General features: G+C 37.3%; 1 protein-coding gene across 5 annotated transcripts in view; it reads left to right on the top strand.

Annotated features, from left to right (window-relative positions):
- Positions 1–27300, top strand: part of LRP1B (LDL receptor related protein 1B) — a 1938012-nt gene that overhangs the window by 1127755 nt on the left and 782957 nt on the right. For all 5 annotated transcript variants that reach the window (XM_084800259.1, XM_084800256.1, XM_084800258.1 and 2 more), the window contains 4 exons: positions 29–251; positions 4678–4849; positions 8381–8524; positions 12850–13086. In XM_084800259.1, coding sequence (XP_084656385.1) covers positions 29–251; positions 4678–4849; positions 8381–8524; positions 12850–13086 — 776 coding nt within the window. The remainder of the gene's footprint in view (positions 1–28; positions 252–4677; positions 4850–8380; positions 8525–12849; positions 13087–27300) is intronic.

Below are 27300 nucleotides of genomic sequence, written 5' to 3'. Positions count from 1 at the left end.
ATATTAACATTTACTTTTCTTTCAACAGAAAACTTTTCTTTACTGACTATGGAAATGTTCCCAAAGTAGAGAGATGTGACATGGATGGGATGAACAGAACAAGGATAGTTTACTCAAAGGCGGAACAGCCAGCTGCCCTGGCATTGGACCTCATCAACAGATTGGTTTATTGGGTGGATCTCTACTTGGACTATGTGGGAGTAGTAGACTACCAAGGCAAAAACAGGCATACTCTCGTTCAAGGCAGACAAGTAAGTACAATCTTGTTAGAAAATGCAAATAATATAATAAACAGAATATCTGGTACTCTCCTAAAGGTTAAAATTTGCAGCATCGAAAATACATTAAAGATAAGATATCATGGGTCACAATATATATGATGCATTTTTTTTTTTTAATTTGGGAGGATTTCTAGTCACAGTGATACTAGAACATGCCCATAAATTTATCATAAGCCTCTACGAGCGCATAATGGAGTGTGTGTGTGTGTGTGTGTGTGTGTGTGTGTGTGTGTGTGTGTGTGTAGGAAATTTATTAAAGTGGATTATGGTGGAAAGGGTATGAATGTTCTGGCCATGAGATTGGATGCCCCGGAGGATTCCTAGGGAGCTGCTGGTCTTCATTTTAGGTTGGAACGCTGTAGCCATGTGTTCTAACATCAGCAAGGGAATACCTAGGCCACGGCGTTGGTGAGCTTTGCAGCTACAGTGAGGACAGTTGTCCTTCTGCCCTGTTATTAGTTGTACCCTCACACCAGATGGCATTGTAGCGTTGGTGGCCCTTCCCACTGTAGATGATCCAGAGTAAGAGTGAATATTTTGATCTGAAAAGTCCCGGTCAAGATATTCCTCCCAGGCACACCAAGCAGTTTGGGTTTGAATTAATCCCAGATGTGGCCAGGTTGACTGCCAAGATTAGCCATCTCAGGCATGGTACTGGAGATACCCTTGTTTCTTTTCCTCTCTGTTGAAACCAAACAAACATAAGCGAGAACACACATGCAAAAGTGCTGTATTCGCAAGAGAGAGACTCCCTGGAACAGGACAGATGTCATGACCTACTTTCTGAAAACTAATTTAGGCTGTTTATACATATGGAGCTGCACCACCATCTGTCCCATGGGACATTAAAAATAGTTTGCTAACAAAAGCAAATGTGTGCTCACAAAAATATCCTAATTATTTTAATAGTGTTAGACTTAATTTTGCCAACTGATTCATTTGTGTACTTGCTAAATGAGAATTATGTGATATTTCCAAGGTCAATATTCTTGCTTGTGCATTAGTTTTTTTTCCAAACAATGCTCCATAAATACCTTAATAAGCTGAGTTGAAGTATGCTTTTTTTGCTGATATTTTTCCAGTGTTATTTAACTCCCTCTCACATGTTATGCTAATCTCTCATAAGATTTGTATTCAGTATGTAGAGTTAAAAATTAAACCCTGTTCATTCATTTTATAGTATAAGGTAGGCATGTTATGTAATACCCCTTAAAATGACTTTTTCTCTGCCCATCTATATAATTCAATTCATTATCCTTGATAACTGAGTTACATGCACACACTTATGATATATATGTACATATGTATATATGTACATATATACATATATATTTTTGAGATTATTTTGAGAAATTTTATTTTATTTATTTTTCATTAAAAATTAAACATTGAATCGATAACTCAAATAATTTTCCTCATAACTAACTACTTTAAAAGTCTTATAAGGGCTTGTACAGATGGCTTAGTGCTTAAAAATATGTACTGCTCTAACAGAGGACACTTACAGAGTTCCGAGCACTTTAAGGTGTTTGCAACTTGTAAATCTAAGAATCTGACACTATCTTCTTGCCTCAGTGGACACTGTCCCCTAATGCACAAATGTACACATAGAAACACACATATATACATATTTTAAAATAATAAAATCTTTAGTAAAAGGCAAAAGATTTATATGATCTGAAGAGAAACTTCAAACCCCTACCCAGATTTAGCCAATGGACAGGACATTCTCCACACTTGAGTGGAGAGTGGGGTCTGACTTTCATATGTACTCTGGTGCCTCATATTTGACCATGTCCGCTGGATGGGGAGACCTAGTGGCACTCAGAGGAAGGATAGCAGACTACCAAGAAGAGACTTGATACCCTATGAGCATATACAGGGGGAGGAGGTCCCCCTAAGTCACAGTCATAGGGGAGGGGGAGTAAGGGGAAAATAGGAGGGAGGGAAGAATGGGAGGATAGAAGGGATGGGATAACCATTGAGATGTAACAAGAATAAATTAATAATAAAAAATATTAAAAATAAATAAATAAATAAAATCTTTAAGAATGCTTAAAGTCTTTTGAATCTCTAGTCTCTGCCTTCCCATTATTATTATTACTATTATTATTATTATTATTATTATTATTATTATTATTATTATTATTATTGTTCTGTAGTCTAACACACACATGTGTTTGCATGTGTATACTGTAAGAATGGAAGGCAGATCCTAGGAGTTAAAGTTACAAGTGCTTACAGGACTTCCACTTTATTAGAATAATGCTGACGTTTAAGCTCTGGTCCTCGTGATTATTCAACAAATCCTTTGGCTGTGAAATCTCTATATTCTGTGTGTGTTGTGTGTGTTGGGGGGGTAGTTCAAATGCATATTTATGGAGACTTAGAGTTTAATCTTAGATGGCCTTCCTCAGGAGTCATCCATTGTGGGTTTTTTGTTTGTTTGTTTGTTTTGTTTTTTTGTTTTGGTTTTTTTGTTTTTTGTTTTTTTTTGTTTTTTTTGAATCCAGGCTTACTGATGGGCTTGGAGCTGTTTAATTTAGCTAGTTTGGCTGAGCAGAGTGTATATAGACCCCCAACCCCATCCCAGCCACTGCTCCCCCTGTTCTAGAATGATTAATCCACACTACACCTTCCTGGTTTATGTGTGAGTTTTGGAATGGAACTCAATTCTTTCTGAACACACAGAAATTGGTAAAACAAATGCTTTATCAGTTGAGTTATGCTCCCAGCGACTGAATGTTTAGTTATCCTTTTTCTTTATTTCTGCTTTATATGTCTGGCTGGCTCCCTAAACATATGCTAAGTCTGTCACCAAGTAATGCAATGCAATGTAGATATGGTCTTTAAAAGTTTTAAAGTATGGAAACAAATTTATATGAGGAAAAGTGGATAGCTGTTAAATGAAATACAGTTTTTGGTATGAGAACAGAATTTCAACTCTAGCCAATTGTATTTTATGTAGCAATGGTATACCTCACTGACATCTTGAATAAAACAATATTAGCATGTCATAATGACAAGCACAGCATGAGGATGGACTTGCCTTGGAGCAAAGCAAGGAGTGTAGCTTGTTTATTCCTTCTAATGTGAGAAAAGCGTAGTCCAAATCAAAACTAGATCATGGATGTATCTGGTGGTTATGAAGTCAGCAGTGTGAAAAATAATGCTACTAAATACACATGTCCCTTCCCTCACAGTATACATTGGTATATACACTTACTATGATCTAACATATTTAGAAAGTTATTTGGCACGTTTAACATAGAACAGTCCTTCCCATTTATTCTTGTTCTTCATTTCTAGACCAGACAAGAAGAAAGAGATGGTTGAGAAACAACACTAAAGCCAGTTTTCTTTTACCCACACCCCATGAAAGGACCAGAGAATCACAATGGTCCATTTATGGTAGAACTTTACAAATTTATAAAATGTTTTCACAAACAAACCACATATTCTCATGGTCTCAACCCCAGATCTGTGTATGTTTTTTAACAGAGATCAGGATACTATCTCTAAACATAGTAATCATTGGTTCTCATATAAATCCATATAGCACTCAGTAATAACTCCATATGATCCAGACCAGAACCATTTCAAATTAAGTACAGTTTAAGAAATCCATTAGCCTCTATTAACAGCGCTTATCAGAAAACAAGTGCGTCAGTCTTCCTCCTACCGCACTGGAAACTTCCATGAACATCAGATGCTCAGTGCTCACAACAATACATGAAACCTTTGCCAAAACAGACTGGAGTGACTAATTTCATGGTGTGCATAACAATCAGCATCATTACTGCATTGTACTCGCTACTATGAAAAGGCTTTAGAAATCAGGACATTTCCAAGTGAAATGCTGAAAGTTCATTTACCATTATTACACACATGTGATTTCTTCCTATACTAGTCTCAATGTTGCATAAAATACTAAGACAAGAATGTGATTTTTTACTTATGAAACAAATATTCAAAGATGTTTTTCTGCTTAGACTGTTAATAGGCACAGCTGTGGTTTTGCAGTGTCTACATATCTGTGACTATATGACCAACTAGCCCATAAAATATCTAAAATTATATTACTTCTGCCATAGCATATTCATTAATGTATTTCAAGGTCTAGTTCTTGCTAGCCATGGACAGAAACTATAAAGCATATATCTTTGATTAAACAAGAATATAATTACTTTCTATACATATAAAACTGTTTTATCCAATACTTTATGATATCTTATCCTTCAGTAAAAAGAGCAGAAATTATTAGAATGTTTCTTTAAAAAAATAATGATAATACCTTTCTGATTCTGGACATTCTTCACAGTTGAAATACTAACTTTTCTTTCACATTAGAAACAGCATAATTAAAAGTCATAGCTATATTTGATGCTTTTTGCAGGTTAAACATCTCTATGGCATAACTGTATTTGAAGATTATTTATATGCAACAAGTTCTGATAACTTCAATATCATACGAATAAATCGATTTAATGGCACTGATATTCACCCAATAATTAAAATGGAAAGTGCTAGAGGAATCCGAACCTATCAGAAAAGAACTCAGCCAACAGGTAAGCCACAGGGCACCCTTAAGAGCGTCTCTAAAAGCAGCTTGAATGGGAACATAGTCACTGTGCTTCTGTGTGGTGTTAAAGAGGGGATCATAAATTCTCTGTTTTGACAGCAAAAATGTGCATGCCTGCTTGATAGGTTAGAATAGAGCTCACTTCTGAAGTCTAAATGACAAACTGCTTAGCTCCTATCAAATCATTTCTGCAAGCATGGCATTGAAATCATTGCTAGATTTAGTCTCAGGAAGCAGTTTTCCACTGTGATGTATGTAGACCAGGGAGCTCAGATGCTAAGGTTTATTTTTGAATTTTGTTGTCATTTTTTGGAGGCAAGTTTCAAACCAGGATATTTGCTGTTGGTCACTGGTCATTGTTTGTGTTCTCTTGATTTAACATCCCAATTGCTTTATGTTTTAAAAAACATGCTCATTAAAAAAAAAAAAATAAAGCTAACTGCAGTAGTTTTAAGTGTTTTTTTTAAAAACACAACATAATTACTTTTTATAGTAGCTTAAATATGCTATTTAGCAGCCCTATTTGGGCCCAGTAATATAGCATTCTTTTCAAGCAAAATATCACTACTCCAAATTTCTGTCATCTTTCTATACTTGTTTCTTTTTAAAATTAACTTACGTATTTATTCACTCTACATGCCCGTCATAGACCCCTCTCTCCTTTCCCTCCAGTCCCACCTTCTGTCTCTCCCTCTCCTATTCCATCAAAAAGGGAAGTTCTTACCCATTTACTCAAGCTCATAAAGTTGCATCAGGGCTGATTTCATCCTCTTCCCCTGTAGCCTGGCAAGACAGCCCTGCCAGGGAGAAGTGATCAAAATGCAGGCAACAGAATCCCTGTCAGACACAGCAGCACCCTCCGCCCTGTGGCTTCCCTTACAGGAGGACCCAGATGAAGCCTTAGCTGCCCATTGGCTATATCTAAGTAGAGGACCTAGGTCCAGTCCATGCATGGTCCTTGGTTCATACTCCAGACTCCAAAAGTCCCTCTGGGCCTTGGGTAGTTGCCTGTGTTGATGTTCCTGTGGAGCTCTTGCCATCTCTTAGTTATGTCTTAAACTAAAACTAAACTAGAATTATTTAAAGATCAATGTATATCTATCTGAGGCAGTACAGGTTTGTAGCAGATTCAATTTTGAACTTTGTGGGAAAATTTATTGAAATTTGATGCTAAGCCTCCTGAATTTGCTAATTATTCATGGGCAGTTACTATGCACTTGGGTTTATCTATACACTTTGGATGTATTAGTAAATAAAACACAAAGTATTCTTTGCTTTTATTAAATGTGTGTCCCAGTCAGACAATATAATACAAAAAGAGTAAGTAAATTATTTATTTCACTAAAACAATAACTACTAAAGAAGAGAAGAGCAGATAAGGAAGCTCTACGAGTTTTACAGATGGGGAGTTTGTAATTTTTTTTTGTTAAACAGGCAAAATAATTCTCATTAGGAAGATGACACTGAATAAACACTTGAAGAAACTGAATATGAGACGCGTGCTGAACTGTGGAGTGAGGGAGTTGTAGAGAGAGATGTGTAAGCCCAGAGCCATGAGGGAAGAACATGGCTAAGTGCTCTGGAGCATCCTGGGAACTTCTCTAGAGGAAGCAAAGTGACGAAGGAGGCAAATTTAGAGAAATCATAGACTATGTAGCAAGTAGGAAGTTGTAGATTACCTTAAAGTCCTTTCCCTTTGTTCACAAAGTAGGAATCATAAGGAATCATATAACAGAGTGTCATGATTTGTGTAGAAGTCACAAACTGACAACAGTCTGTGGAGGGGAAGGGCAGATGACTAGAAAAAAAATGGTAAATTGTTCCAGCATAGTAGAAGCAAGAGTCAAGAATTAAATTCAAATCTTTATGTGCATAGAGTCAATAGGATTCTGAGATGGGATTTAAAAACAAAAGGTTCAAGATCACGGGCATTGTTTTGGTAAAAAAAAACTGAGACAGCATAGATTGAAAAAATGTAACACAAAACAAATTAGAGGTAAAGATTGAGTTGCGTCTTACAGGTTATTTCAGACGTCTATTATGAATTGAAGTGTAGATATAAAAAGGCATATGCATATACCAGACTATGCATTCAAGTGCAGTGTGGGAGTGCAGGGTTGATCTAGCATTTTGACGGTCAGTTATGTATAAGCAATATTCAACACCATAGCTATGGCTGGGGATACCAAGGACATAAATTCATGTGGAGAAGAGTTTCAAATAATGTCATTGGAACACGCCACCAGTTAGGTCAAGAGAATAGAGAAGCCAAATTATAACACTAGGAAGAAGCTCAGAGACTCCCACTGGCCTTTGGACTTGACTATCAAGCTTAGTGGTATCTGACAGTGACGTTTTGATGGTGATATAAATATGTGAATATAGTGGGCTTGAAAGAGAAAGGACAGGCATGGCTAAAATGAGCTATGACCTTTGAGAACCATGCACCTTAGGTGAATCCATGCAATGAGAAACTGTTTCTTTTTTCCAGGAAGCCTAAATACTGGAACACTTACACGCTATCAGCCAATAAAGAAAGAAAAAGTGGTAATGAAAAGGAAAAGAGAAATGGTAAAAATGACAGATTAGCTTATCTGCCCAAGCTACTGCAGAAGCCAGCAGACATTAGTCATCGGAAAAAGCATTCACCTACAGAGCATTTCACTTATTTTTTCCTCTTAGAAAAATGATGGATTCAGAAAGAAGAAAATATTATTTTTAAAGCAAAGTAGTTTAACTATAAAATGAATTTGTCATGATACTCATTTTGCCTTCAACTAAGAGTGGATTAAAAATATAACTCTAAAAATACATATTTTACTGTCACAGTTACAGTATTGTTTCTCTTTGACCAAGTTCTCTCTTATTAAGATGATCCCATTTCTTTCTTTCTTTCTTTCTTTCTTTTTTTTTTTCTTTTTTTTTTCTTCTCTAATTCCAAACATTGATAAAACACATTTCCTGGCCAGAATTTTTTTTTGTGTGTAAATTTAACCTCCAACTTTCTTCAGCTACAGATGTATACACACTTTATTTATTGCCAAGGATCACAATAGCAATAGATTAAAATATTAAAAACATATGCTATGGCTTAGCATGGATCATCAGTTCAGATATTACCTAAACCCTGCTCTCTCTGCCCCTCAGTGCAGCTGCTCATTTGCTAATGGTTGTAGAGAAAAACTTTGCTTACCTCTCTATAATAGCATTATTTTTTCTGTTATGTTTTATGCTTTTAAAAATGTCATTTAAATTAGTATATTAAGTTTGTTTCCAAAGCAACAAAACATGTTCACTTTATTTGCATATATGTGAACATATTAAATTAGTATTTCTTAAGTTGAAAATGATGTCTCCAGAAGAGTTTGTCAATCCCCTTTCTATTCTATTGGCTTTAATTTTTTCCACGTTATTATGGTATCCAATAGTCGGGTATACGGCATTCTGCTAAGATTCTGTATCCTTAAACTGTTAAGTTTGCACGTAATGCCTTTATCTTGTTTTCTATTTGTTATAGTCAGAAGCCATGCCTGTGAAGTGGATGCATATGGAATGCCAGGGGGATGTTCACACATCTGTCTGCTCAGCAGCAGTTATAAGACACGGACCTGTCGCTGCAGGACTGGCTTCAACTTGGGGAGTGATGGAAGGTCATGCAAAAGTATGTTGTTAAAACAAACATTTGCCAGCAGGCACCATTACAGGATAGCTTTTTTTTTTTTTAATTAATTAGCAGCATCAACATCAATAAGAACAAGACACTTTGCCTGCAAGTATTTCCTAGACATTTTCCATTCTCAACATCAGGATTTATCTTTCTTTTAGGTCAAAAGAATCAGAAGCTCATCAGAGGCTTGCTGACTTTAGGGGAACCATCAGAGAAAATTTTTAGAAAAATGTTTTATGTTTTAAATTCCTGAATGGGGTTCATGAAATCAAGGAGCTATACAAGGGGTTGGCTAGATTTCCTCTTATCTGAACCAAAGTGCACCGCAGGTTAGGTGTCTTGATTGACTGACAGAAGTATACACACAGCAGTGCAGTACCAACACATTCCTTTATGCAGTAGCAAAGGGACCTAAGTTCACTTCTGTATTCCCTGTTTCATTAGCAATGTTAATCAAGTATCAATCCTTTCACCAGTTTGTCCCAAAAACCTCCCAAAGTTATGAGATATTAGAAATGTTTTTATTTAAATTTGGGGATTTGGTATGGTAATTTAAAGGTTTTTTTTTTTTGATAAAGCTTATAGGAATTTTAAAAAATGAAAATAAACACATACATTGTTCGTTTCTGTTTCTGGTTTTGTGTTAAGTGCTAGGAACATAAAGCAATCAGGTCTCGTGGCCCTGAGCCTGTCTGGATAATTGAGTTCCTGGATCTGAGGCCTACAGAGTGGAAAAGCTGAATCTGTCTGCACATTTGTGTATCATAATTAAATGGACTGTTGCCCTTGAAAAGTGATAGCATGTCATGCAATGGTATAATCATATACACGGATACAAGCATGTGTACATGCAAAAATGTGTTTGGAAGAAATATTGGGCTAACGGTTGCATTTGATTGAATTTTAATGGACTGTCCTTTTGACGCCTAAATTACCACCATTCTACCTACTAGAAATAGATTCAGCACAAATTGATTCTTCATCTTCAAAACTCTATAAGCTTCCTTTAACAGAACCAGGCACCTGATGCTGTCAAAGGACAGGGAACCATAGTCACCAGACGGAAATGCTGATTTAAAAACACTTTTTAGATGGGTGCAGAGGTTTAGGAAGCTAGTAATGACTTTGCTAGCTTCAGAATGCAATAGCATGGGACATCCTTCCAATTCACATGGCAGTGTCCTGTCTCTTTCCTTTGTTATTCCCAAGGGCAAATAGCCTGGAGGACACTGTAGTGAAAACATTTACGTTTTCTATTAGATGCTTATCCACAGAAACTATAAGCAAGCCTTTTTCTTACTTTGTGAACTAGAATGGAATTAGGAACTTAAAACCAGAACTCAGGCTATGTCAGTGTCTATGATATTTAAATTTCAGTTTTTATTATATATAGAACACACACACACACACACACACACACACACACACACACATACACTAAAAAATAAAATAAAGTAAAATAAAGTTGCTATCAAGAAATGCCCAAAATAAGGTTGAATAATAAATACCATTCTTAAATTTTTAAATGCCACAAACAGATACCAGGGAACAATGAAGTCCAAGTTGACCTACTGCTAACTGCAATTTCATTAAAAATGTAAATTAAAATATGTTGTGATAGGTACATTACTGTTTTCTTATTACAATGGAGTGTTATCCTAGCAGGAAAAAGAATGTCTTTGAAGATAATTTAATGACCTGACCAGTATCAATAAATTTAATGGTGATAAATTTTGACAAATAAATAAATATAGACGCATAATATTCATCAAAATTTTTACAATGCTACCAAATGGACTGATACTATTTTTTTTTTTTTTTTGAGACAAATTCTCACTATGTAAGCTTGGCTGCCCTGGACTTGAACTCACATAGATCCACCTGCCTCTGCCTCCCCAAGTGTGGTTACAGCCCTGTGACACCGTGACCGGCTCTGATACTACTTTTAAACCACATAAAATATTTCTAAATAAATACTTTTGAAATCAGATAGGCATCAAGAAGTGTGAAAGCAGAGATAAGGTTGTTATCATAAACCTTATCTTAAAATCACTATAATTACATCCAATTAAAGGTGTGAGATGATAGAGGAAAAAAATCGTATCTTAGTGTTATTATAAAACCATGAAGTCAATATGTACAAGGCTCAATAATGTTTTTACTATGTAATGGGAACAATGTAAGGCTTAATGTAGTGAACCAACACAGGAAATAACCCTCTTTAAAACATGGAATGTTCCTTTTAAATAATTAAATATACATTAGGAGAAAAGGAATTCAGGCATTTAGTAAGATAGGAGGCATGGGCAAGCAACAGAGGGTAACTATGGCCAAAATACATTTATATTTAAGTAAAATGCCCTTAGGAAGTTCATCATTTGTTTGATGGTTCTGTGATGACATTGATTAAATATGCATTGCAAAATATTCATATAAGTTAAATTTTAAGAAAAATACTACACAGCAATGAAATGTACTATATGATTAAATACATGGATGGCTATCGATGATAATGAAAATAATATTAATTTACAAAGTTTAAAATGCAGTTCAAGCAGACAAATTAAATCCTCTTGTGATGGAAAATGAAAAGTATATTTACAAAAGATGCTGTGTAAAATTATATGCTGGGCCTTACAAGAATATTTAAGAATTACATTTGTAGGAAAAAATTGATGAAAATTTACAGGCTCTCAAACATACTGTGTAGGCATTATTTAATGCGAGAGGGTGATGTCTCTTATTTGGGCCACGTAATGACTAGGGCACAGGACCTACTCAATGACCGGATTTCCAGAAAAAGCAGATAGATGTTTCAAGAAGGAGTTTTTGTAGCTCAGAATAGGTGGGGAAGGGATTTCTTTGTTTAGGGATAGAATGGGGGCCTTAGGTACTTTCCTTAGACTGCTGGTTTTTGAGACTTCAGGGTGCACTGTCTCTTTTTGCACATGCTGGGTGTCTACGGTACCATACACTGCTTTGCTTCAGGAATTTCCAAATATCTGTCTTCTGGGCATTCTAAATTCAGTTTATGACTCTGGTTTCTTTTGGGGGTATATGTGTGTGTGTGGGGGGGGTTCCTTTAGAAGTCAAAAGGTAAAGCACCATCTGAGTGACCTGGGCCTGAAGTGGAGGGTGGGAACCTGGACCCAAGCCCAAACATGAGGACTTACTAGCACAAAACTGAAGTGTAGAGAGTGGGCTCTGAGTGCATCTGGCGGGCAGGGTACATCTACCTCCTCTGTCTTGAAGCATTCCCTGCTGGACTTGGACATGGGCGAAACAGAGCTCAGCTCAGCTAGTTCAAAAAATAGAAAGATTTGCAAGGCTCCTCTTCCACCTTCACAGCAGCAGTGAACACATGTGGGAGTTAACCGCATTGCAAGTCAAGCAGGAAGCTCCTGGCCTGCAGCCTTGGAGAGGGGTCACCACTGCAAGAATATTGGGGGGCTGGAATATTTCTTTGTGGGTGATGCAGTTTTTTTTTTTAGTTACCCAAGCTTCTGTGAAAGCAAGAAAAGGAAGGGAGGAAGGAAGGAAGGAAGGAAGGAAGGAAGGAAGGAAGGAAGGAAGAAAGGAAGCACAAAAGAAAAGAAAAAGAAAAGAAAGGAGTTCTGATTTTGGATTTGTAACTATGGAGGCTATTTTTGTTGTTGTTTGTTTTAGTGAGGGGTGTGTTACACATCTGATTTGCTGTCAGACAGCATCAGCCTCAGCCTCTGACATTACAATTCAGCTCTGAAGTGAACGGATGCTATTAGCTGACACTAATTCATTTCTTATAAGAGTTAGTTATCTGTTTGGACAGCAGCACACAGTAATGTTTATATTCATGTCCCTGGTACCCTGTGACTCTTTTGTCAGTCACAGTCTGTATATGGCAGCTCTGTACTGCCGCGTTTTAACTGGCCTGAAGTTTGCAGCACTGTCAAATGTAATGAGTGCAATAGACAGTATCTTCAGAAGGCATTAGCTTGATTGTAATGAATTACACAATTAAATGTACCGGATATTTTAATAAATTTCCATTTCACAAGTTACAAGTTATTCAATGATCTGTCATGTTTTGCTATACAGACAGAAGAATAATTAACTAAATATATCCCATTCAGTGAAGTAATTTCTGTTTTAATTAAAGTAATGCAATTAGCTGGCCTTCTTGCATCAAGATCCGTTTGGCATATTTTGAAGTTTAATTTCTAGTATTGAATTTAAAAAAAAAAAGCCTAATTGTGCCAGTTAATTAAACAGTGGCATTCAGCAGTGTAAAGAAGATTATGCAGCATGGGTTGTTTATGTTTGTAATCTTTCTTCCACAGGGCCAAAGAATGAATTGTTCCTCTTTTATGGGAAAGGACGCCCAGGAATTGTTAGAGGAATGGACTTGAATACCAAGATAACTGGTGAATGCATGATCCCCATAGAGAACCTGGTAAACCCTCGGGCTTTAGACTTTCACGCAGAAGCTAATTATATCTATTTTGCTGACACGACCAGTTTCCTAATTGGGCGGCAGAAGATAGATGGCACAGAGCGAGAAACCATCCTGAAAGATGGTAAGTGACACCGTGTGACATCAGCACCAACTGCTCAGAGATACAGGCCTTTAAAATGCTGCGTCCAGTGTATTTCTTAGTGTTAAGAAGGTTGCATAGTCTTCTTGTTCATTTAAATACATTTTTAATTTTTATTTTCTCATTAGTTTCCATGCTAATACTTCATTGAAAAACTACACTTGAATTGTCCACTATATTTTTAATACTTTAGAAAGTAAATAGTGGTATTATTCACCTTTGGGCAAAATGTAAAATTACAGTGATGCTTTTATCGATTTTATGGTAGAATATAAGGTTTAAGAGGATGTCAAAGAATTTTGTAGTATTTGGTCCTCATTAGACACTGTTTTTTTTTTTTTCAATAAAAGTACCGGTTGCTGTCAAACTCCTTGCTCTTGAAGTAGCAAATATCTTAAAAGAAACTTAAACACTTATATGTACTTTAAATTTTCCTTTTTTTTTCTAATTGTAATAAATGTCATTTATTGTAAACCTCACATGTATGTTCTTTGCTTAAACCCATATGAAGTTATCTTAGGAACAGCAAGTCAAATAAGGAAATAATACTAGCATAGTTTTAAAATCATAATAATAAGCCAACAGATGATTGAGTAGCTTCCTATAATAATTACGGACCTCATTTTCCACATATTTAAAGCCTTTTTGCTTCTCGAATAGTTTAGAAATCTCTGAACCCAGAGTAGTTAACTGAATACGTATGAAAGACAGTTTACTAGCGTATCATATATGTTAAAAGTTTTTTAAAAATGGAAATTACTACCTGATGGAAAATACAAGCATATGGAAATTTTAAAGCATTGCAGTATTTGATTAATAAAATCCAAATTGCCCACAAAGAAACATGGGGATTACCTAGCTAATGGGCAGCTACAAAAAGTGGCAGACACCTTCTCATGAATACCATCAAAGACCGCTCCCTGTTCAGCTAGAGCCCACTAGTTGCTCCTATACATGCTAAGAAACCCATCTGGCCTTCTCCTAACCTCACCAACACCTCAAAAACTGAATGGCGCCAAAAGCCCAGCTTCGCAATCCTGGCAGCCAATCCACTTTTCTGACATGGCCAGCTTGCCCAACTGCCCACCCAGGGGCTTAGCTTTTGAGCATAACTGAACACAGTCCCAGCTCCTGGATGATGTCATCACAAGTCACCTAAGGTCTATAAAACCTCAATGGCTTAGCCCAGAACATGACTTCCTCAGCCCCATTCTTTAGGACTGATGAACAGATGGGGAGCAGCACCTAATAAACCTGCCTTTATCTGTTTTTAATCTGGTCTAATGTAGCCTATGTCGCATCAGCAGAAAACCTATTAATTTTTAGTCACCATGTCACTTGTGAGATACATCTTAATAGATGTTAAAGGCAGAGAAGAAACATTTGTCCACTCAGAAAGTCTATGGAAAAATACTCTCCAAATACAGGATATATACCCTCAATGGATCACTATTTTTAGAGTTCAAATTGCAAATAATAATGACAGAATACTTATGTAAATTCAAAGTTGGTATGATGAAAGGCCTCGAATGCAAGGCTTTGCATATAATTCTCAATGATAAAAATGAGAAGTATTTGTGATATAAGAAAAATATGTATATAGTCATATTTTAGGAGGACTCATCCAATGCTAGGATTGTACAAAGAGCAGGAGAATAGACAGATTTAAAAGAGAGCCCAAAACTTTCACAGAGATCTGTGAAATGGAGCAAGAGGCTCATAGGAAGATGACTCACTCAACTCAGCTAAATTTTGAATCATGTTATCTATCATTGATGAAAAGTTCACTTTCTAAGAGAGGCAAATGAGGTTTGAAAATGAAGTATGTGGCAGTCTCTGACATTTTAAAAATAGCTTACTGGTTAAGGAAATATGTAACCATGATTTCATATTCTCAAGGAAATTCTAATTAAACTTTTGCCTTCATTGGCTCTGACAGGAACTGTTTTGCTACTTGTCTCTAAAGTGGGATATCAGATTTGGGGACAATGGACTTGCACTTTCTTGCCGAGCAGATTGTGTGGAGTAGTCTGCTTTCAAAAGACTCTTTCAGGAGTCATAAAGATATACTAGAGAGGGCCCTTGGTCTCCTATCAAACAGTGTCTAGCTCAGACTAGAGGTTCCCATTGATCATCCTACTTTTGGTAGCGTCATCTTATCAGTGATATTAGTTCTTCAAATAACAACAGAGATAGGCTCCATAGCCGCTGCAACATCTGGAATATCTCTTCAGTCCTGACTTCATAGGTACAGTTATGAGAACCAGCTGCAGCACACAGAACTCTCACAACTACAATAACAATAACAAATATATATATCCTGGGGCAGGGCAGATATTAATCCCCTAAACTACCTCCCATATTGGGGAAGGTATCCCATACCCTGCCCCATTCCCATGTCATCTGCTTCTAATAATTTCAATCAAGCCACCTCCCATACATTATCCCAAATACTTGCTAATTATTATCATCTGGGCCAAATCTCCACCCACGCCTGACATGTCCTTCCCCTTCACTTAACCCATGGCACTAGCCCCCTTCTTTCTCTCTTCTCTTGTCTCTCCTCCTTCCCAGGATTCTCTCTCTCTCTCTCTCTCTCTCTCTCTCCCTCCCCCAAAGCCGAAGAGCCTTAGCCACTCCTAACCCATTTGCCCTGCCCAGGTGTGATGGTCCTTTATTAGTGAAACAGGAAGTTACTTAGGCAAGGTTACATAGCAACCTTGGGATATAGAGACAGCTAGCTGTAATTAACATCAAACTATATCAGGCTAGCCTCCAACAATTTCTATTTTCTGTCTAAATAAAAAAGACATTTTAAAAATAATATACAGTAAGAACATGTATGAAAATTTATAAAAACCAATAGAGAAGACTAACTGTACATACATAATATCTAATCAAAGGTATTTGGCAACATTGAGGAAAATATCTATTCTATCTTGGTGATTCTAAAGTTTTGAACCTAAATTAATATCTATCAATGCTCATATCTATCAACCTACAATACATTTATATAGACCCAAAAGCATCTTCTTAACTCCCAAACAACTAAGCTTATTCTTGTAAGAAAGAAGACAGTATGGTTTCTGCATTAGTTAAGATTTTATATTTTCTTTTCATTAAATAAAAATCTTTGTTGTAATATAATATTGACATGAGAAAACCTAAAATTTACATGGGCAATTCACATATTTTTTTCTGGGTGCCGCAGCCTGTGTTAGGACGTGTGGTGTCACAGAATGTGTGCTATGTGTCTCTGTGTCCCACTTTCTTTTAATGCTTCTGTGGAGAAGTTGTCTGCTGTTAGGATTGCTGAGCCTTTAGATGTGGCATGATAATTTCTCTTGAAGCTTTTAACACATTTTCTTATTTTGGGTACTTAGTGTTTTATCTGTGATATGCGATGGAATTTTCTTTTCTGTTCTGGTACTTGTATATGCCTCTTGGTTTTTAATGGATTTTTCTAGATTGGATTTTTTTTTCTGCTATGATTTTTGAAATATGTTGTGTGCCATTGTATGAAATTCTCCTTCTCTTATCCCCATAGCTTTTATGTTTGTTTCATGATACGATATAATAATAATATTTATATATATTATATCACACATGTATTAGAGATGTCGCAGTAGTGTATGTTGTAGTAGAGTTGAGATGTCGATTTTCCTTGTAAGACTGGTGTTCAGGGCATTAGACTCTCTATTCATCTGTCCACTGTAATAGTCATCATTACCCAGTGGTAACCTATGATAACAGACTAGCACTTTAGTATACAATAATCACTCTTTAAGCATGATTTATTTTACAGGATAAAGGAACAATTATATCACTGCATACTAGTATTCTAGTAACTGAGAGAGAGGGTAAGTTGAAAGAAAATAAAAGAGAAAAAAAGAAACACACAGTAAGAATAACTATTTGTAGTATCATGATAGAGAGCAAGTGAAGGAAGAGAAAATAAATGTGAACATCCGTATGACCATAACTGTGAGGAGTGATGGGGGTTTGCCCAAAGGAAGACTGAAAGGAGATGAGGATGCCCTGTCAGATAATGTAGTTCTGTGTCTCTGAAACCAGACCAGATATGCTGAAAAGGAAAAAGGGAAAGGAAAGAACAAAGTAAAATGGTGAGAGTGGGAAGAAGGAAAAAAAAACTAAAAAGGAAAAAGAAATGAAGGCAGAAAGGAAAGAAAGAGAAAAAATAAGACAAAAGAAAAAGACAACAGCTTTTGTGTGTGTGTGTGTGTGTGCATGTGTGTGTGTGTGTGTGTGTGTGTGTGTGTGTGTGTGTTTAATACCAGCCCTTTCAAAGTATTTTAAGACAGAATATTACTGGATTAACTGAACTGCCCTTGAACTTGAAGGAAAATCTCTACCTTGTCATCCTCTGTCTCCCCCTTTTGAGTAGATGGGATACAGGTTTTTAGTACCAGACTCAGACATTCATAAAAATGCTGAGCAATACAGATTTTCATAATTGTAGAAAGGAGCAATTTTCAGTATAATTTAAAACATGATAAATGTATGCAAACCAATTGCTTAATTGTTCCTAGCATTGTATGGCTCCTATGTGATATTTTATTTGGTATCGTGAACATGGGACTACTGTTATGGACTTAAAAGTTGTCTTATTATTATTTAGGATATTTAATGGAAATTTTCAACTAAAATGCTAGTCTTATAAATCAATATCACTAGCTCACTCTGTGGGAGTGGCCAATACCAATAATAAAAGCAGAGTACTTGGCATTATGTTAGCCAAAAGAAAAGAATTGGGAAGAATGCTATTGGTTGGTCACAGCTATGTGTGTGTGTGTGGGGGGGGGTGAACACCTTGACATTGACATAAGTCAACAGAAATTATTCTCATCTCCAGATGTAACCATTAAGATCAATAAGCTCTCCTCCCCAGTCCAACATTTACTCAATCTCTGTTTTGTTTTGTTTTGTTTTGTTTTGTTTACTTGCAACCAGACAAAAAAGCAATCAATCAAATGACAAAACAAAACAACAGCAAGACAGATTTACTAATCATTTTAGGGGAAAGTGCTACCTTGTTTTGGTGACTTGAACATATGACTCATAGTATACATGTATGAAAATCCAAGTCCTATGCATTATCGAGACAGCTCTGTGCCTTATTTGTGTGGCCTTCTGAAGAGATGACATTGCTAACGTACTTAATCCATCTACTGGTGCTCTGACTACCCACTATCTGTAATCTCTTTCCTTCGCAGCATTAGTTGGCAGCGGGAAGGAAATAGGAATAGCTTTTTATGAGCTAGTCACATTGGAAGTAGACTTTTATGAGTATGAAGTAGCTTTAAAATGAATTATATTGCTGGGAAGTGGTGGCCCATGCCTTCAATCTCAGCACTCTGGAGGCAGAGGCAGGCGAATCTCTGTAAGTTCGAGGCCAGTCTGGTCTACAAAGTGAGTCCAGAACAGCCAAGGCTACACAAAGAAACCTTGTCTCAAAAACAAACAAACAAACAAACAAACAAAATGAATTATATAAAAAGTTTGCCAAGTGTCATAGAGCAAGCTTGTAGTGTCAGCTGAGGTAGGAGAATTGTAGGAAAGCTGAGGCAGGAGAATTGCCTGAAATCAGAACTTCAGGGCTAACCTGGGCAAGGGAGCTCGGATCTCTATCTTTAAAATATAGAGAAGTCAGGAAATGTAAAAATAAGATAAACTTGATCCTTTTGAATGATATCTGCCAACTATGCTTGTTTCAGGGGGTTTTACGGTTGGGTCACACTAATTTCACTTCTCTTGGCTGAAGTGCATGAAGCTTATGACTTCTCATCTCTGAGTGCCCATGCTTTTTTGTTGGTATTTCCTGTTCCTTTCCTAACATTCAGCTGGTGCTTCCTTGCTACAAATAAGGAGCTTTCATAAGTTCAGTGAAGTATCCATCTTCTCCTCAGGGACACAGGGCTTGACTTCCACACACCTTGATAGCAGCTCACCTGTGATCCCTTTTTATCTCCTTGCTTGCCGGGAGGTTTCCTATTCCTTCGCCCACTGCCAATAGCTTTATGTCTGTACCCCTCACAAAGGGTTGCTCTTTGTCCTGTTGTAGTGAGTAGAAAGTTCTTCTCACCCTTCCATGGTGCTTCAGCTGTTTTCGTTTGTATGTAAGTTGAGTGGGCTACAAGGGTGGATTCAGTTTCTTGTCTGTGAGACACTCAGGGGTTCTCTCAAAGGTTTCCTGCTCTGCTTTTAGTCTTTGTCTGTGAACTCAGTTGAAGGAATTCTTTCTGTCAGGGGTTCTTAGTGACTCTGAACTGGCACATCAGACCACATGCACTTTTAACAATTCTTTCCTATTTTAGCTATAAAATTTTTCTACTTTCAAGACCGTTGCCTCTACCACTCTTCCCCTGCCACAGAACAACGCTTCGTGGGCTTTGCTGTTCCTGTCAGAGGCCTGGGGTCCTTTCCATTGTACAGTGGATACCTCTTTACTCAGAATAAAAGAAAGTTGTGGTCTTTCTCCTCTACTATGTCTTTCATTATTCTTTGTGGTTACAAAGAATATTTTTAAACTGTTTTCATCTCCTTCATCATACCATTAAAGTAAATTAAAATCCAGCTGCCTTCTTCTTAATGTTTGGAAACCCCTGGTGATGCTACCCAGAACTCACAGTTGTTTATACAGTAGAGGCATTTGATTGATGCAAATGTGTGTCATCTGCTTTAAATTAACTTATTTTGTATCACTTTAACAGAACAAGTAAAATTAGAAGAACAAGGTGTCACTCTACAACAAAAAACTTTTATACATGATATTATTAGAAAAATAAAATTCTGTTCTTTTTTTTTTTAAAGAAATGGTTCAATATAGTTACTAAAGACTATTACAAAGTATGGTACTAGTTTAGAATAAAATACACATCCTCTGTTTATAAAAACATGTATATAGTGTTAACTAGCAAGATAGAGAGCATGATGTTCATGGTGAAAAACCAATTATATTGCATCATGTTGAAATGACTTGTTGGGCATCAAATTAATGGATTTGATGTAAGGGTGAGCAGGCAACTCAACGTTTTGCATTCTATATCCATGAAATTTCTGCAAATTTATTTTTAACAAAAATCAAAATCAGCACTGAGAAAGCCAAAAGTGAGCCCTCAGCATTCAGAAGTCAAAAACAATCCCAGTTTTGGATGCTGATGGCAAAAGACTGAAAGAACAACAGAAAACACAGCCAGGAATAACAGTAGTGTAATAAACTTGAAATAAAATTCAGAGAGAAACCTCTTGTCCTAAAAGTGTATTCATATTAATAGAAACATGGAGAGATGGTATGGAAAGGCTTAAAGTAATCTTTAAAGAAATTAAATAATTAGTTGCATACATTCAACACACATGCTAGACATTAATTATATCTTCCAGAAGCACTTAAAGATAGAACTGGGGTGCTTCCATTTGGGTTAATAAAATATTCTGAATTTTACTTCCTAAACAAATCTCATCCCAAATCTAAAAATCACAAAGAATTAAGAGAGATGTTATCTTATAATATTAAGTATTGAACATATTTTAAGGCAGACTAAAATACAGAAATGTCTATAAATGTAAAATCTAAAATTATATATTTTCATGATAAAATAGATCTTGATGAGTACAAGTATAGAGGATTACCTAGACCAAAAATAATCAGAATGTGTGCAACAGAAAAACATTATGGCATAGACAGATTATGACAGATAGTGTTAGAAAAAAAACTTCAACATGATATATGAAGGATGTTCCTACATGGGTACAGGGAGATCGTCAGTAGCTTATTAACTGTAGATTGCTAAGTGAACATGAGAAGATGACTTTTTATACATCCATAAGATAAAATAATAATAATTTATTTAAAGAGATATAAGAAAATCCAGTATTTGCATATGCACTGCATCATTGGGAAGGATTTAATTTTGCATAATATTCACCCGAATAATCCCCACATTAAACCTCTGTTTTATAGGAATCCTGTTTGTAACCTGAGCATTCATAATAATTTTAGGCAATATAGCATTTTTACTTGAAACTAACCTGGAGATTATAAAACTCAGATGAAATGCGGTAAGAAGATTGTGGCCCATAGTTTACTTACTCTAAAACATCTTGAGCATAAAATACTGAATTACAATTTTATGAGAGTTTTAGTGGCAGCATACCTGTTGCTATGTGCGTGCGTTCATGTAGAAGCAGTGGTCAACTTCTAGTCATTTTTGAGATAGGATGCCTGATTGCACTTTAATTTCACATACTAGGCTTGGTTGATTGGCCAGCAGGCCCTAGAAACCCACCTGTCTTTCCGCAACAGTTCTGCATATATATAAGCATGTACCACCATATCTGGATTTTAAGAGCAAGTGTTTTAATTTCTGGGATATCACTGCAGGTTTGCTCATTAGTTTTTGTCAACTAACACAAAATGGAGTCATGAGGAAAAAAGAATACTCATCTGTGGGGCATTTTCTAGATTAATGATTGACATGAGAGGACCCAGTCTATTGTACACAGTGCCCACCAGGTCATGGGGTTCTGGGTTGCATAAGAATGCAAGCTGAGCAAGGCTAGATAACAAGCCAGTGAACAGAGCTGCAGCCTGGACTCACCTTCAGTACCTGCTTTAAGTTCCTGTCCTTTATTCCCATGCTGGTGGCTCAGAAGTGCAAGCCAAATAAACCCCATTCTTCCCAAGCTGCTTTTAGTCAGAGTGGTTTATCACATCAACAGAAAACAAACCAATTCACCAATACCTTGACTTACAATCTTAATGATTCAATAAAATATTTGAAACCATCAATCTGATGAAATTAATGTTCTTCAATTCTACAATTTGATTAAGCTTTTATAATTAGTATGACATCAAGACTGTGAGTGTGTGTGTGTGTGTGTGTTGTGTTTATATAAATGATCATATTTAACAGAATGCTGTTCACTAATCTTCAGGACTAAGAAGGCAATCCCCATGAGGAATGTCATCTATCATTCCATGATCATTCTTTTTTTTTTCCACTACATTTATTTTATTTCAATGACTTTGTAAATTTCTTTTCCATTATGAATATTTAACAGGATAATATCTGTTATCTGATGCTAGGGGTGTGAGTATTGTTTATACCTCTTGTCATCCATTTCTATAAAAAAAAATGAGAAGTTGATGTGTCCATATTTCACAAAATTCTGCAAACCATTAGATGGTATTTGGAATATAAAACAACTATAATACTAAGGGACCTTAAAGAACAGAGCGTATTGAGACAAAGTACAAAGGAATTGTGTGCTAGAGAGTAGATGAAACATGTTGAGAATGGAAATGTGAAGGGAAATGAGTGAATAAAAAGAATACTGCCTAGTAATAAGATGGTGGCATTTTCATATAACAATAAGTAAGATAGAGAATAGGAAAACAGGTGACTAATTAAGAGATTATACAACTCTAGCAAAAACAAAAAACAAAAAGATATCAAGTTTGTTTCCTAACACCCTGCTTGAGCAGTTTATAATCACCTATAAGTCCAGCTGAAACGGACCCAACCTCCTCCACTGACGTATGTAGAAACTGTAGTCATGTGCGTAGATCCACATGCACATACACAAATATACATATAATTAAAACAAAAATATAGATTTAAGAAAGAGAGTAGAGAAATAAGCCAACATTTATGTGGTAGTAGGAATAGAAATGGGCTCAGAGATTCACGTGTTTGAATGCTTGACATGTAAGGAGTGGCAATATTAAGTGTGGTCTTGTTGGAGTGCTTGCGTCTCTGTTGTATGAAGTATGTCACTGCGGGTGGCCTTGGAGGTCTCATATGCTCAAGCCATATCCACTGTGGCACTATCTTTTCCTGATGCCTATGGATCAGGATATAGGACCCTCCTCTACCTCTTCAGCACCATGGCTGCCTGCATGACACCATGTTTACCACCATGATAATAATAGCTTCAGAAACACTAAGCCACCTCAATTAAATGTTTTTCTTTATAAGAGTCACAGTAGAGTGGAGAGTGGGATATGACTTTCTCACGTACTCTGGTGCCTCACCTTTGACCATGTCTCCTGGAGGGGGAGACCTGGTGGCACTCAGAGGAAGGACAGCAGGTTACCAAGAAGAGACTTGATACCCTATGAACATATACAGGGGGAGGTAATCCCCCTCAGGAACAGTCATAGGGGAGGGGAATAAGTGGAAAATGGGAGGGAGGGAAGAATGGGAGGATACAAGGAATGGGATAAGCATTGAGATGTAACAAGAATAAATTAATAAAGGAGAAAAAATAAAAAATAAATAAATAAAGGAATTATATAAATGTAAAAAAAAAAAAAGAGTTGCCATGGTCATGGTGTTTCTTCACAGCAATAGGAACCCAAAACTAAGATGACTGCTAATGAATATTAGGCCTCATTATTCCCAGGGGCCTTATATATACTACTTCATAATTATTATAATGATTAAAATTAAAGTCAACTGGTAATGAGGAAGTTATTTCCTATCTAGCTGTAAGGGATTTTCTCAATTAGTGATCAATTGGGGAGTGCCCAATGCCCCTGCTGTGTAGTGTCATCCCTGAGCTCCTAGCCCTGGGTCCTATAGCAAAGCAGGCTAGGCAACAAGACATATGAAGCTAGTCAATAAACTGCACCCCTCCATAGATTCTGCATCAGATCCTGCCTTGCGTATCCTGCCCTACTTGAGTTTCTGTCCGGACTTTATTATTATTTTCATTTAGTTATTGACTTAACTTCCCCATCATAGCCTCTCCTCTCCTCCCAGGCTCATCCTCCCTCATGCCCTATGCCTTCTCTCCTTCCTCTCAGAAAAAAACTGAGTACATCCTCTTCCACAGTGGCCTGGCAAGGTAGCCCCAGCAAGGGAAAGCGATTGAAAAGCATGCAGCAGAGACCATGTCAGAGACAGCATCTGCTCTACTTACTAGGGGACACACATAATGACTAAGCTGCCCATCAGGCACATACGTGTAGGGGATCTAGGCTCAGTCCACGTATGGTCCTTAGTTGGTGCTTAAGTCTCCTCAACTCCCCACATCCCACCTCAGGCCCAGATTATTTGGCTCTGCTGGTCTTCTTGTTGAGCTCTGGGTCCTTCTATCCTTCCCCTTACTCTTCCACAATGCTCTTTGCATTCTGCCCAGTGTTGGTCTGTGAGTACCAATATCTGTTCCCATCAGTTGCTGGGTGGAGCCTCTTAGAGGACAACCTTGTTAGAGTCTGATCTGCAAGAGTAGCAGAGTGTCTGTGGTAGTTTAAGGGATTGGCTCTTTCCCACTGGGTAGTTATAAGGTTGGGTCAGCCATTGGTTGGCCATTCCGTCCAACTCGGCTCCATCTTTATCCCTGAACATCTTGAAGGCAGTGTAAATTTTGGGTCAATGTTTCTGTGGATGGGTTGGTGCTTTCCTCCCTTCACTGAGAGTTCTGTCTAGTTAGAGGGTGGCCTCTGTGCTAGAGTCACCTCCATATCCTCCCAGGAGCCTACCCTCGTCTCCTGATTGTCTTAGAGATGCTCCCACACATTGGTTTCTGTCCTCTCTGCACATCCCCTCTCCTCCTGTTCTCAGCTCTCACCCCATATGGCCCCACCCTTATTCCCTGCCCATTCACTCTCCTATCCTGTTCTGTGTTTTCAACCACTTCCACTGTCTATTCTATTTCCCTTCTGAGAGTGATTCAAGCATCCTCCCTGGGACCCTCCTTGTGACTTAGTTTCTTTGGGTCTGTGGATTATAGTATGGTTATTCTGTACTATAAGGCTAAAATCTGCTTATAAGTGAGTACATACCATGTGTGCCTTTCTGGGTCTGGATTAACTCACTCCAGATACTCATGTATTATTCCATCCATTTGCCTGCAAATTTCATGAGTTCTGTGTTTTTAATAAGTGGGTACTATTCCATTGTGTAAATGTACCACATTTTCTTTATTCATTATTCAGTTGAGGGACATCTGGGTTGTTTCCAGTTTCTGGCTATTACAAATAAAGCTGCTATGAACATAGTCGAACAAATGTCTTTGTTGTACGGTGGAGCATCTTTTGGGTACATTCTCAGGAGTGATATAGCTTGGTCTTGGTCTTGTTTGTGAGAAAACAGCAGATTGATTTCCAAAGTGGTTGTACAAGTTTGCATTCCCTCAGCAATGGAGGAACATTTCCCTTTCTCTACATCTTTGCCAGAATGTGCTGTCTGACTTTAGTCAATAATGAACAGTAATATGGAAGTATAAGCCAAATAAGCCCTTTACTCCCTAACTTGTTTTTTTTGGGGGGGGACACGATGTTTCATTGCAGCAGTAGAAGCTCTAACTAAGAACCACCTATTTTCTTTTTCTGACATTTCTCTGGGTAGCTCTGACTGTCCTGGAACTCACTCTGTAGACCGAGGTAGTCTCAAACTCAGAGGTAAGCTTGCCTCTGTATCGCAAATGCCACCATGCCAGGCTTATCATGTGTTTTTAAATATGGCTTATCAGCTAGGTAAAAGTAGTATAATATAGATCAGATATTTGTGTCTCTGATCTTGTGATGGAGGCAAGTGATAAATGATGTGGAAAGTCTTATATGTCATTAGAAGGTGAGATCAGTCATCCGTGAAATGATGTAAGGTATTTATGCATTTCTGCATTCAATAAACCAATATTTTTGACATTGGATTGAATAAATATGAAGTTTTAAAATCTACTTTTATTTATTTAATATCTTTAGTGTATTGTGTCTCTCTGTCTGTGTTTGTATATATTCATGCATCACAGCACCTAAGTGGAGGTCAAAAGACAGCTTGTCAGAGTTCCCTCCTTCCAACATGTGACTTATGGAGACTGAATTCATATCATCAGGTTTGGCAACAATCACCTTTACCTACTGAACCATCTTGTCAGCCCTGGCAAGATTTAAGCCATGATCAAGGACTAATAGACTGATGTTTAAAAACATACATAGGCTGTGTGTATAACAAAAATAAGGGAACTGAAATAATCATCAATTATTAAATATAAGAATTTTGCTTCTTGACGGGATATGCATTTACTTCCTAACTATGTGGCATTACAGTTGCAAAGCAGAATTATTCCAGGTGCATGTAAACAAGTAAATAATACTATATGACCTCAAGCTTCTTTTCTTTCTTCCAAGAATGACTGACTGAACTCATCAACTTAGCCTTCATTATCTGTTTTCTCTATGCAATTGAATGGAATGAAAATTATCATCAAAGTATGCTTTTATAACTGAATCCATATATGGCTTAGTAGTGAAGAGTACTTGTTGCTTGGTGCATCAGTTTGCACAGGCCCCCTGGGTCCAGATCTGCTGGCCTTAGGAGTCTCCCTGTGGAGCTCCGGATCCCTCTGGGTCCTTCCATCCCCCTGTTCTTCCTTACCACTCTCAGTACTCTGCCCAAGGTCCTGCTGCAAGTCGCAGCATCTGACCCTAAGCCCCTCTGGGTAGAGTTTCTCAGAGACTTCTGTGTTGGGCTAATTGCAGAGAATCTAGACCTTTTGTTCAGACATAGCTGATGGACAGCTTATGCTCTACGTGTATGAGAAGCAGGGAAGAACGACTGCCTCTGATATGAGCTCTGGTGCTTGCGATTTGATCATTGTCCCTTGCCAGGGCAGCCTTAGTGGCACACAGAGGATCGCACACAGGCTACCCTGATGAGACTGGATAGACTGTGACCAAATGGTGGCAGAGGAGGCCCCCCCATCAGAAGTCTAGGGGAGGGGAATAGGGTGCAAGAGGGAGGGAAGTTTGGATTTGGAAGATAAGAGAAAAGGGATAACAATAGGAATATAATGTGAATTAAATAATAATAACAATAATATAACAATACGATGATGATGATGATGATGATGATGATGATGATGATGATGATAAAAGAGCACTTGCTGCTCTCAACCCAAGTTCTGCTCCTACCATTCCTCATGATGGTTTACAACGTACGCTAACTCCAGTTCAAGGTATCCAACACTGTGTACATGGTACACACAAACACACACACACATACACTTACACACACACTGCAGGCAAACATACTCATAAAATGAAATTTAAATTCATGCCTTTTTAAAACTGAGTTTTTCACCTTTAAGACAACAGATTATAAACCATCTGTCCATGTGACGTGCCATATTTGGTTAGCTTAAGGGTCCATTGGTTGCAATGGAGAGTTT

This window comes from Acomys minous (assembly GCF_964271855.1).
Source record: "Acomys minous genome assembly, chromosome: 10".
Classification (NCBI taxonomy): domain Eukaryota; kingdom Metazoa; phylum Chordata; class Mammalia; order Rodentia; family Muridae; genus Acomys; species Acomys minous.
Note: the sequence above shows the minus strand (reverse complement) of the source record. Positions and strands in the feature narration are given on the sequence as shown.